A 13,785-nucleotide genomic window follows, 5' to 3' on the forward strand; every position below is an offset into this window, starting at 1 on the left:
AAGAAATTACATTTTGTTACGAAAGAATGAAAGCAAAACACAGCTTTACAATACAAAATTTACCACTGTTCATCGAAACCTTTCTCTGCGACAATGTTTCCACGGTAAATGGCAGCTCCGCGCTGTTTTGGTTTCGAGTTTTGATTGCATTATACCGTGGCCATGGTCTAGCCCATTACACGCATATTCCACTGACGCAAGTCGGCTATACGCTCGTGTCAATAATCATGCGGTCAATAATCGGCCCATAACGGACCGATTAGAGTCTCCGCTGCTCGTGAATCATTTAATAGCTTTAGGCGTGGTCATTTTAATTTTATCTCGCCTGGAAAATGCCGTAATCCTTTAAGAACGAATGTCCTCGTTCACGCCTGTAATACAAACTAGCGAACAAATGATTGAAAAATCCAAATGACAAAAGATAAATACGTAATGTACTTTTTTTCTAATACTTAAACATTTCATATAATCTCATAATTTTATAAGATTTGTCTACCTTCATAGAAGGTTTCACAAACGTTAACTCGGAATTTAACTCGGTACAAGTTAAAAGTAAATCGAAGGGACACGAAACAGAGAAAAGTTTTAGGAAAACGTTTACAGATGAAGAATTTCGCCGCGTTCATTGGTAGCTCGTCGCTGATTGATAGCCGAAGGTCTAATAAAGAGAAGAGAATGGTTGGGTTCATCACGTGCGCTTTCTTTCGTCGGATTTAATAGAAATTTACCAACAAAAGCCCCTCGTTTGCGAAACAGAAGCCGCGTAATAATGTGCAAAAATATTGGACCCCGTCGGCTGAATACTGTAACTTCATTCAAATTTTACACGGTCCGACGGAACTTTTATTCCGCTAACACACGAATTACATGACCGCCCGGGACGGCCGGCCGGTTGTTTCATTTCCTTCTGAAACTCCATTTTTATACCGTTCTGTTATTCATCAAACCATAACAGCAGGATGTTACGCGTTGCCCTATATAATAGGGAACGAACGTAACAACGCTCCGCGCCCGCCCCCTCGTCTACTTTTATTTTCGTTAAACCATTTTCTGACTCTTTGTTCAGTAATGGAACTGCTTCACTTTTCGTCAGTTCTACGGTTCGACCATATCGGGCTCTCGAATTCTGTAAACGTTGTCATTGGCAGTCGTTAAGAGCTGTGATGGCCTGTGTCTTTGTAGAAATATTCATCGAACTTCGACATTAATAGAGATTGTACGGGTAGGAAAGTTTGATACAGACATTCAGGGATATGTAGAAGATAGATTTCAACTTTGATGTACTCTGAAGTCACTAGCATTGAAGTTGTAAGCTGAGATTGGGTCTACAATCAAAATAGGAGATATCAGCAAGCTAGACTAGGTCTAAGTTAGCTCTAGATAAAAGACTTGAAATCCAAATACCTCCTAACGTTACTAAACTCAAAATTGTAAGCTAGAATTCTATCCTAACCCCAAACAGAACTTATTCCTAAATTAAGCAAGGTTCTACATTAAGGATTTCAAAATTAAATGTCTCCTAAAGTTACTAGGTTCAAGTTGAAAGTTGGAAGCTAAGATTGGATCTACAATCAAAATAGGGGATATCAGCAAGCTAGACTAGGTCTAAGTTAGCTCTAGCTAAACTCAAAATTGTAAGCTAGAATTTTATCCTAACTCAAAACAGAACTTATTCCCAAACTAAGCTAAGTTCTACATTAAGGACTTCAAACTTAGATGTCTCCTAAAGTTACTAGACTCAATACCAAGAGCCACTACTGCAACCACACTCGAAATAAAGCTCATTGCCAAGCTGGTCCCGTCTAACCTAGGTTTTAACGAGCTAAATCAAAGCTAGACCCAGGATAAAACAATATTCAGGTCACTAAACCCAAAATATAAAGTCCAGAAGTATCGAAACGAAGTGTTTCAGGTGCACACGATAGAGGACAGGGTTTCACGCGATGTTTAACGCGCGGGAGCTTGCCCATTGTATGTTTTGCGAACTCTTGTGGATGGCTTGGAGCGAAACTGAACAGACAGAGGCGTTTAAGCACCGAGGAAAATTCAATTTGGAAAAACGATCCGGGTTCGTGTATCTCGGCTTCAATTTACCAGTCTCGAAAGGATCATGCTGCTGTTACGGATACTGCGGATTCGACGTGAACTCCATATCGCGTTGCCAATAGAAACCGGAAACCGTATCAACCCTTGGGGGCTTATACAACACATCGCTTTACCATAACAGCGGCCAGTTTATTTCCGAATGCCCGCTGCTTAATGTAGATTCGACCTGGTTTCAGGATCGTGCCCGTTAATCGTGCTACCTTTTAACTTCCTCATTTGCCTCGCGTTACGAAACGCGTCCGCCATTGTTACGCTCGCCCTCGTGATTTAGTAGTCACTGATCATCGACAGAGAAATTAACATTAAATCTAACAGACTAGTCGAAATGACCTATTCCCGATATCTTCTTCTTGCAATTATTGGAAAGGCAACAGATGTTCCTCGGGGAAATGATTAAAGAGTTTGATTCAGCAATACGCAAACTGAATTGTGAAACAACTATCGTCTCATTGGAGGCAGTTTTCGAGTTTCCACTGAGGAATTTCGGAAAATCAGTTTGACTGTTCGGTAGTTTTCGTGTTAAATTTGCGAGACTTTGACCCTTTGTTTTGTGAATATTTATTGTATATTTATTCTATCTTTCCTAGAAAAATTGATGGTTATTTAGGGATTGGGAATTAGTTTAATTTTGAAATTTATTATTAGGATACTATACTCGTTTTTGTGGTTGCGTTAATCAAAATCGACGTGAATGTTTACTGAATTATGCTTGTGAAATTTAATAATCGTCTAATTGACGCGTTCTGTAAACCTAGTGTTAATTATCCCTGAAGATTCTACGTTAATATATTACTGAGAGAAAGGATCTCTTATTTTTCTTGACGACGCGTTGCCTTTCGATCCTTTGACTTCATGTTCCAATATTTCAATTTCAATTTTCAGTACTTCAATCTCTATACTTTACTTTTCCTTTTATGTCGTTATCTTTACAGTCGAATTACAAACAATAAAGAATCAATACCATTGAATTATTCTCTTATCGTTTAAACATCTTCCACACTCCGTAAAAAACTTCAATTTCAAAATACATCAGTCCACCAACAAAATCCAGATCCAAACAGTCCATCGTATAAACAGCTACAATTACACGCACTTTCACTCTATAATTCAATAACCGCAGGCGTCGCGTTTCGCTAGCGTTTCGATCAGACCCATCCCCGTAGATTCGGCAAACAGCAAAATTTATACTTCGCGGCCGACCATGATCTCGTTGGATATCGTCGCGGGAAAAACGAGAAACGAGCCGAAAGCCGTATTTACACAGTCCCTGCTCTCGTTTCATCGTTTCCCCCTTTTTTCGTCGTGTTTCGAGCGCGGTTTCCGCCAAAAAAAAAAAAAACGAGTACAAAGTTTCCCTTTTTCCTCCGATTTTTTTTCGAAAAAATTAATTCTATGGCGAAGCGAAACGAGGCGAAATGAAACCGAAAATGGCGCCGCCACGCGAATATTTCCGACGATTCACCCGTATCACGTGCTCCCGGCATTGTTCGATTTTACACGGAGCCGGCATTGTTATCCCCGCAATTATCCATTCACGGGGAATTGTATATTCGGAAACACAGTATCAGCTTTCGCCCGTAATCAATGCCGCGGAACAAACGTTAACAACGCCGCCGACGAACTTGTACTTCACGACGAAAGAAAAATTCAACGATGAAAGAAGGGTTGAAGGTGGGGGTGGGCGAGATAGGGAGAGAGAGAGAGAGAGAGTTACGTAAATCCGGAGCTATTTACTTATCCATCTTTTGTACTCCCCGCCAGGGCTATTCATCCTTTGTCAGGAATTCCCGTCTTCGATTAACGATATCGACGGCTTACCGGAGCCACCCCTCTTCCGCTGTATGAAAGAGTGGCTACATAATGCAATATTCTTCGAACGGCCCACCGTGATTTTACATAATTCTTGTTAAATGAGAATTATCGAGAGTGCGGGGGCGATATCTTTTGTCAACGGCCGGTGGCTTGGGTCCGTGGGATTTGCTGGGTTCGATGTTTCTTTTCGATGGGTTAACACGTTCGCTACCAGCGTCACATGTTTGTGACGGCCGTAATCCTATATTTTACGTAATGAAAATCAAATTAATCCTACGGATATTGTTATTAGAAGTTATAAACTACGACATTATATTCAGGAACTCAATGACTCGTTTCAGTTTCATTTTTCTAATACTTTGTTTAGAGGATTTATTGGATTGCAGAAAATATAATTGAGGAGACCGTCACCGAAATAAATAGCGAACGTGTTAATTGGTTTTTATTTCGAGTTTCGGCGAATACTGTCGTGAGAGTGGAGATCGTAGGAGTTATGGGACTTCGCGTGTGAATAGAGCGTGTCGAGTGTATTGGAATTTTTCTTCGTCCTGGATTTTAGTTGGAAGGGGTGACACCACCCCTTGGAGGGGTGTAGGTTTTTCTTTTGAGTGGATTGTGTTGAGAACGATAAGAGATTGGGAAGGAAAGTTTAAATGGAGAATATATTGTCCTCTTACGTGTATGAAGGTTTATTGGGATTTTAGTAAATTTTATAGAGGTGGAAGAATAATGGATTATTAAATGTGTTTTTTGGATTTTAGTAAATTGTATATTTGTAAAATATATAGATGTGTCAGGATTATGGATTATTGAATGTATTTATCAAGATTTTAGTGAAATTTTATAAATGTCACAGGATTATGGATTAATAAATGCATTTATTGAAATTTCAGTAAAATTCTATAAATGTGAAAGGAGAATGTATTTTTTGCTGAAACTTTTCTCGCTATCTCTTACTGTTCTCAAGATAATCCAGGGGAAGGAACAATTGACATTCTTTTCAAGGGGTAGTTTAACCCTTTTAACGTGAAAGGCACGAGTAAAAATTGCTATGAATTAGGCTTGACTTACTTCACTTACACACGAAGTTTTATAATTTATAGAATTTCCGGATTGAATAACTTCCCTTGTTGTCACAAGGTATGTAAGTATCCTTCCAAATCGAGCCTAAAGAATCTCAATCGTCCACAGATAAGTGAACATGAATTTTTCAACTGATAATTTCTTGATAATCTAAAGAAGGTAATTTCATGCTTTGACAAATTACCAAAAACATCCTCCAAATCCAACAATAAATAAAAACACGAGGTATGGAAGTATCCTTCCAAATCGAGCCCAATGAATCTCAATCGTCCACAGATAAGCAAACATGAATTTTTCAATTGATAATCTCTCGGAGCGCGCCATCAACGAAATTGCAGAATTTCGACGGAAGTGACGGACACGTCCTATCCGGTTCTTTGAAGTCGCCCGATTATTCGACGCGATCGGAGTCGGTCGGACAAGTCGGGCCGAGTTCAGTCAGATACTCGCAATCAAACTGTCATCCGGGGATCGTCTCCAAAGCAAATCCGATATTGTGTACGCGGTGCATCTGCAAGTATGAACAATCAACGCGGCGGCGTAGCCCAGCGCTAAGTCACAAAGGGAATCGCAAAGTGCGTTAGTATTGCGTCCAGATTGTCCCTCCACCTCTCTCTCCACGGATCGCAATATAATTCGGGGATGTAACATTGTATCCGAGGGCTGAATTACTCCCGTCTCGGCTATCTCAGGGACGTCTGTCTCTCTCTATCTCCCTCCGGTTACCGGGAATCTCGGGATATTTCGCTAATAATTTCCGTTTGATTCCGCGCAGGACACTGGTATCCTCTGGACCTTTGTGTGCGGCTCATTGAACACCACGGGAAAAGAAATGCGATAGGGAGAATTGGAATATTATATGGAATTTTAGTTTTCAATCGTTCAGGTGAATGTTTATGTGTTTTTTGGGTAAATATTGTTGATTGGCGTGGCGCGTTAAAGGTTGGAGAGAAAGAAATGGGGGAAGACTTTGAATTTTATTTGTTAACCCTGTAAGTGGAAGTTTGTACGGTTTTTTGGTAAATATTGTTGATCAGTGTGATCAAATTATCAATTGTATGAGGAAATCAACACTGAAAAACCGTACTGTTGACAAATAGTGGAAAAATATACTTCACAGTAATATTCTGATGACGAGGATAAAGTGGAGGTCCAGACGGCTCAGTTTCTGTCTCCTGAAAGCGTGCTTTCAGGTTAAAGGTTGAGGGGTTTCTCTAGACTGAAGGTAGAGGTTGAGAGGTTCTCGTGGGGTGAAAGTAGAGGTTGAGAGCCCGTCTCCAATGAAAACGTCGGGTTGAGTGAATCTTTAAAATTAACTGGCAATAAACTGGATTTCGTCGGACAGTCGAAAAACTCTATAGTCGAAACGAAAATTAACCAAGACCTACCAATCAAAATCAACAAAATTACCAAGAAACCTCCAAAGAAAAAAAAAACAACTAAAACTCTAAAACCAACAATAAACCTCCCAAAGCCAATCTACCAAATAGCGCAAAACATCCTTTTCATTACGCAGTAACACCCACAGCCTTCTCTTGATTAAACCTGAATCTTTCATCACGCAATTTACTACAATTAATCTAATTACCACCCAACAAACAGCGCGTCACGCGTTGAAATATCTGCAACGAACCAATACACTCTAACACCACCGTAAACCGACCACATGAACTCGCTCTAATTACCAACTCATTGATCCTGCACCGAACGAAAAGCTAAGAACGATCGCGACGCATGCTCTATGCATTCGCACTTCGACAAAATGGCGGCCGGCCGAAATTTTGACGGACATTGCGACGACGCTCATCGTTGCGCGCTAATAATAATCAAGCAGGGCGGAAAGCGGCCGCGTTTGAAGTGGCTGCATTGTTAATGAGTCGCGTAATTAGGTCTGCAACGGAAGCCGTCGAATTCGGGTTTTGTGCTCGCCGTTCCACGCCGGCCGAAGGGCGGGAGGTCGGAGGAGGGTCGACGCGAAATTCAAGCCGGTCCACGTTAAATTTACGCCCGCGTTTTGTTACGCTTTGTCCACGTTACTAATACTCGGGGCTCGGATCTCGACAAAGCCGAGGCGTGTTCCGGGCACCCGTTAAATACGTAATGCCCGACCCCTGACCTCTTCCGGTCGCGCCCCTTTTCCACGTGGCGCGGCTCACGTTCTCGCCGCTGCACGCCGAGATCCGCCCGCTCCGCTCGGTTTCCGGCGTTACAACGAAAATCCTTCGTGTCATTCGTAATGCATTGATCGCCGCGGCAAGCGGCACGTACCACCGGCGAGGAGGAAGCGATTAAACTTTCACGGATAATTCCGTGGACCCGTACCTGCCCCCTGCGCGCGAGAGTTGTGTTTTATGCGGGAGGGCACGGCGGCGACGCGTGGAATTTCTTCGCGCGATTTCATTCTTGCTTCGAGGAACGAGTTTCGGTCTTTTTGTTGTTAATACTGTTTGTGGTTCTTTGAGGGGTCTGTGCGAGGTCTTTTTTGTGATTGTTGTGGAGTTTTGTGGAGATTTGGGGATTTTTTGGGACTTTCAAGGGTTGAGATGTGATTTTGTGTTTGTTGGTAGATTTGAAAAATGGGTTTGGAATGTTTAGTATTGTTTGAGGGATTTTTGGGGATTTTTTAGGACTTTGGGGAGTTGAGATGTGATTTTTTGTGAGTTTGTGTTTGCTGATAGCTTTGAGAAATGGTTTTGGAATGTTTGGTATTGTTTGAGGGATTTTTGAGGGATTGTGAAGCTGTGTGAAGATTGTTGGATTTTGGACTTTGAAGAAATCATTTTAAGAAATGATTTTGGAATTCTTCAGTCTTCTTCAAGCTTCAAAACTTGATTCTAGAATGTTTAGTCTTCGTAGTTTCAAGAAATGATGTTTAAGTTTATCTCATTTGTTAAGAGCTTCAAATATCTCTAAAATTATTTAATCCTCATTATGCCTTCATGAAACGTTTCTAAAATCGTATAATCCGTCCATGACTTAAAGAAGTCATTTTTAAAATCCTTTTCATTTAATAGCTTCAAGAATTATTTCTTAAAATTATATAACATCTATATATACCTTCTAAACAATGAAATATACGTAAAATGTGACTTACTGTTCCGTAGTCAATAGATCCCCAAATTTCCAGTTCAACTGCGTTCCCTCTGTAGTTCATATTTTGAAAATTCCTTCCACCTGGAACAAAGAGAGGCCGTATTATTAAAAAATAATATGTTCATCGTACGAATTTCATTCGGTGATAGAGAACAAAGGTGAAGTTCCAGGGCAGTGTAATTGTTAAAACAATTACAAACACAGCACGGGGTAATACCTCTCGTTTCTGAAGTACAATATAGTCATTGTGTAAATTTCATTCGATGATATCGAGCGAGCAAAGTTTCAGGCACGTGTAATCCCTCTTCACGCGCTGAAATAATTACAAACACTGCGCGAGGGACGATTCCTCTCGTTTCTGAAGTATAATATAGACATTCAACGAATTTCGATCGATGACGTCAAATAAAATAAAGTTTCGTAATTGCTCTCCGTGCGCTGGGATAATTATAAACACTAGTATCGAGTTAATCCCTCCAGAGTGTAATACAATTACCCTACAAATTTCATTCGATTGCATCAACTAAATTAAAATTTCCAATCCATGGATATTTAAAAGTATACGATCTCTTCTTCATACTGTAATCATACTAAGTTGTAATATAGTTATATTAATAATTCTTATAAACACTCGTTAGTTTTTCATTTATTATGAAAATTAATTTTCAGTGTGTCAAAATAATATTTATTTATTACGATTACAATAAACTACAATATAATTATATCAACAATTATTATGAACGTAGTTTTAATTAAACAAGTTTTAATTCTTCGCTCACTATTCTAATCAACCCTTTCTCTCACTCTTTCGCTACCCTCTATAAAACAATTTATTATCCTCTATCACTTCCCCAACAGTCAACCACAAACCAAAAAAATTCTCTCACTATAAACCTACATCCACTACAAAAATTAAATATCCACAATCAAAAGACAATACCAGATTTCAACTAAAAAGCCGCAAATACCCCTAAATTCAGTCTCATACCTCAGCAAAATTTCTCAAACTACCCTTTCTCCAAAAAATTCCACAAAAACGACCAACAACAATCCACAATCTCTGTCCTTCCTCGCACCCTAAAAAAATACAACACAAGCACCTCTCGCAGACAGGTATCTAAATAATCTTATAATATTCATCTATTCTTGCCGCGATTTGCATGTTCCGCGTCGCGCGATCGTGTCACACGTGTTTACCCGGCGCGAGGTGAATTACACGGCCCTTTATGAAAGGCAATATACCGCCGACGGCGGCCAGAAACTTTTCATTTTCCGTAAGTGTACGCGCGCGGAGGGGGTGAGCTTTTTTCGCGCGTCCCCTCGGTATAACCATAAAAGACAAGGCAACGGAGGAAGAGAGAGGGGAAGATTATGGGGAACTTGGTGAAACTCGGCCACTCCCCGTGATTGCGGCACCGCGGCATCCTTTTCCATGGAGTTCCCCGTATTATTTACGTCCCCGCAGTTTTCGGCCTCCCTTCCCACTTATCATCCCCCGCGAACAGCGGCGGGACTCAGGTGAAAACTCGTCTGAACTTCTCGGTCCCTCGTGCTTTCTGTCTCGTGGGATTGGTTAAATGGGAGGCTGATGTTTTTCTGACTGTTTAGAATTGTTGCTGGTCACTGGAAATTGTTTTTAGTTTGATGATTTTTAATTGTTTCGTGGGATTGTAGGGGTAGGTTGGAGGAACGTTGATGTATTTCTGATTAATCCTTTGTCATTGCATTGTGTGTATTGATGCTCTGATTTAGGGGTATATTTGAAATTAGGGGTTTAGGTTATATTTATGTAATATTTTGTTATTATACTTTGTTATCGAATGTAAATTGTATTGTAAATTGACACAGATAATTGTTTTATATTCTTTTGGTCGTTTAGAATTGCTGCTGGTCTCTGGAAATTGTTTTTATTATTTGTTTGATGGTTTTTTATTATTTGTTTGAATTATAGTAATTTGAAAGAAAGCTATAGAACCAACAGAGCACATTGCATTTCAAACAACAATAAACAATGAGCATCCTAAACAACTCTAAATGCTCTGATTAACATTTGCTCTTCAATAGAGTACGGTGCGCGCTTTTTGGTAACCTGCGAATATGAATATTTGAATGTTCGCCGAGCGAATTTCCATGAAAAAATAAGTCGAAAAGGTGGAATGAAATTCTCTCGTACGGGAGTTCGTTTCCGAGATAATCGACTTTGAAAGTTTGACACGTGTGCATTGGAAATTTGAAAGAAGTGGAAATGGTAAGTTATGATCAGACAAATTAGATTTCTATCGAACATCGTGAGCGACCGATAAATTTTCAAACGTGGTTATCTCCGAAACGAAATGTCACGTGAAACAAATATTATTCTATATTTTTTACTTAGTTCCTCGTATAAAATAATTCCCGCGAAATAATTCCTCCGATGTTGCCAGGGAAATATAAATATTAAAGCACTACTTCTATAGAAATATATTTTTACGCGGGATAAACATGCCGAGTTTTTACTCGTATTTAAATTACTGTAATTTCCAACCCCTTCCCTTCTAATATGGACTCAGGCTCGCCGTGAAAATTTAATAAATATGAATATTATTCGCGACTACGGGAAATGAAACAATTTTTCCCACAGACGGATTCTAGTTTTCTTATCTTGGAATAATTAATACTTTATGAATATTCAATATTGAAAGTTATTTCGGAAATAAATAGTTTTATTTAAATATTATAATGAATATCTTATAAAATTGAGAAAAATGTGCTGTTATAATATTTATAAGGATTAATTTAAACTGAACATGGATGTAGAGGAATTTTCTGTATTCAATGAATTATTAACTCGTTGTCATATGATTTATTCCAAAACTGAACTTGATGAAACTGCTTTACCGTTAACAATAATTAGGAACAGAAAAGAATTTGATACTTATTTTATGTTTACGTCTGCTTCAGAGGTTAACGATTGAAAAGCAGTACTCAATTTATGTTATAAAATAGTAAATAACATTTAGATTTATCAAATTTCGTTTAAAATTTCTGTTATGAGTCTGACACATGCAACTATGTAAAACCATATTAAACAAAAACTATATAAAACTATGTAAAATTATATGAAACCATATAACACTATGTACAACTATATAAAACTATCTAAACCCATATTAAAATATATAAAACTATATTAAACTAACCAAAATAAACTATACAAAATTGAATAAAGCGCGTCCCCTAATTTCCTCATTTTCCTCTTAACATCATAAAACAGGGGACCAATGACAAAGTGATTTTTGGTGGTGCAGTTATAAAGTAAATCGTAAGTTAAGGGGTTACGAGTTCAGGCATGTTACAACTGCATCTACTCGTTCAAGTTCCTGTATAATTCCGTAATATTCTGTCAACACGCCTCTACAAACCGATCGCAACGTGTACCAGCCTCTCCTCGCGAGGAAACAATCACGGTCCTCGCCTCAAACGACCGCCTCCTCGACCCCTAATCAGCTAATTGACCGAACGTGTTTTCTGCTCGTGATTTTAACCCCCGTTACTCGTCTTCCCGCGTTGATGATGCTACGAGATGGGCCACTTCTACGCACGAACACCGTCTAATTAATAACTGGGGCTGTTACGTCGATGTACCTTGTGTTCTGGAGTTATTTTCGGTGATAGACTGTTCTCGGTTTGTCTTGCAGCGATAACGTATCGTTTGATAGCCTTTTTTTAATAACGAGTATCTTAAGATTAGGATTTCCATGGGAAGCTGATAATGTTTTACATCACCTTCCTTGAAATGAGCTTTGTATATTGTGACAGTGTTCTATGAATCGAGGTGAAGTGTTGAAGTCTTTTAGGATTATGTATTTTATATTTGTGTTCTTAATTATGTTGTTGAAGATTAAGTTAATTAGATTCATCTGGAAAATTCGTCAGTGAATATTTTAACTTTCATAACCTCAAGATTTGTTAAATATTTATTAACAGATACTTCGTCAAATTATATACAGAAAATTGTTAGAAAATAATTAGATTAATCCAGAAAATTTGTCAGTGACTATTTTAATTTCCATAATCTCAAACTTTATTAAATACTTCACTATTTTAATTATTCTTTATTTCATTCCTCCAATCATTGTAACACATCAAAAGCATTAATACATCAGCGCACAAAAATTCATTGAGTTCACAACGGTTTACCAATATACAAAAATTCATTTAATATCTTATGAATTTCCGTCGCTATTACAGCGACATAAAGTGCCATTTTTGACTGAAAAGTCGTCACATAATAATCTGTCTAGGAATTCACAGCGACGATACGGTATCATCGCCCTTCCGTTCGAACGGACCGCCACAAAGCAGCGGTATCGGTGTGAAAGGTGTTTGTCCGGTGCAGCAGGAAAGATTCGACGGAAGAGGAAAATACTAGGGGACTGTGCCAAGCGATGGTTTCAGGGTTTGTGGTATCGTACCACGTTCTTGACCGTCCAGACCGCGGTCACGCTTGTCGATTCCACGATTTCGGACGAAAAGCTCTACATCGTCGCAGACTTCGACTCATCCGAGACTTTGTCTCCTCGACACGACGAATTTGTCCCAGTGAACTTGTTTGGAACTCGAGGTTTCGAGTAACGTCCCTCTGGATACTAGGAAATCGAAAATTCAACCCCTAAACGATTGATAGCAGTGCTCAATTATAATATTAAATTATAATATTGATTTATTGTTTGTTTTGTGGGGCTTTTGTAATTGTGATTGCAATATTAATTTATAATTTCTCTTATTATCTTTCTGGAGACTTTGGTAATCGTGATTGTAATATTAATTGATAGATTCTCTTGCTGTTTTTTGGAGACTTTTATAATTATAATTTTAATATTATTTTATAGTTTGTTTTCTGAATATATGTAATGTTAATTTATAGTTTCTTTTCTATAGGCTTTTGTAATTGTAATTGCAGGATTAATTTATACTTTCTCTGGCTATCTTTTTAGAGACTTCTATGCTTGCAATTATAATATTAATTTATAGTTTCTTTTCTAGAGACGTTACAATAGTAATTGCAATATTCATTTACAATTTCTCTGCTCAAATTGAAAATATAGAAAAAAGAATTCATCAAAATTATAAAACAAAAGTTATTTCTATTAACTTCTATAATCGCTTCGAACAGGTTCTGATGGTTTTCAATGAAATTTAGAATGCACCGAACAAGTTATTTCACTTCCTAAAATATCAATTTTACCCTCTTCAAGCCACGATAATTCCAAAACGAATTCAACGTCTGTCTTCCTCCCCCATTATTTCATTCGCAAAACATATAATGGTAAATTCAATTAGAACTTTCATCACGCATGACCGTGTTCAGGTCCGCGTACTATGTTTCCAATCGAGTTAGGTTTCAGCGGTCCATAGCGGACTTAATGAGGCTTTCTAAACTTTCAGGCGCACGTTCCTCGATTTTGTTTTGCTTCCGTAAATCGCGGGTAACATGTTTTCCCCGGGAAACGACTTGCCCGCACGATTAGAAGCCGTTCAACGTCAACGACTTGTTTCCACGTCGACATCAAACGATCCCGCGTTTCCGCCGCCCGCGTATCGGGAATTTCTCTGTTGAAACGCGAAATGTGTCGCTACAGGCCGGAATATATATGTATACATATTTTTTCCGTTTATAACTCATCTGAGAGAGGGGGCTGTCAAAGGCAG

The 13,785-nt window shown here is 38.7% G+C and overlaps 2 protein-coding genes across 3 annotated transcripts in view; one reads left to right on the plus strand and one right to left on the minus strand.

Annotated features, from left to right (window-relative positions):
- The window catches only part of LOC143174274 (uncharacterized), a 137,120-nt gene that overhangs the window by 67,316 nt on the left and 56,019 nt on the right, over positions 1-13,785 (minus strand). For both annotated transcript variants that reach the window (XM_076365043.1, XM_076365042.1), the window contains exon 4: positions 8,096-8,175. In XM_076365043.1, coding sequence (XP_076221158.1) covers positions 8,096-8,175 — 80 coding nt within the window. The remainder of the gene's footprint in view (positions 1-8,095; positions 8,176-13,785) is intronic.
- The window catches only part of heph (polypyrimidine tract-binding protein 1 heph), a 517,180-nt gene that overhangs the window by 47,142 nt on the left and 456,253 nt on the right, over positions 1-13,785 (plus strand). The window lies entirely within an intron of this gene.

Source organism: Nomia melanderi, chromosome 2, assembly GCF_051020985.1.
Source record: "Nomia melanderi isolate GNS246 chromosome 2, iyNomMela1, whole genome shotgun sequence".
NCBI classification, from domain to species: Eukaryota; Metazoa; Arthropoda; class Insecta; order Hymenoptera; family Halictidae; genus Nomia; species Nomia melanderi.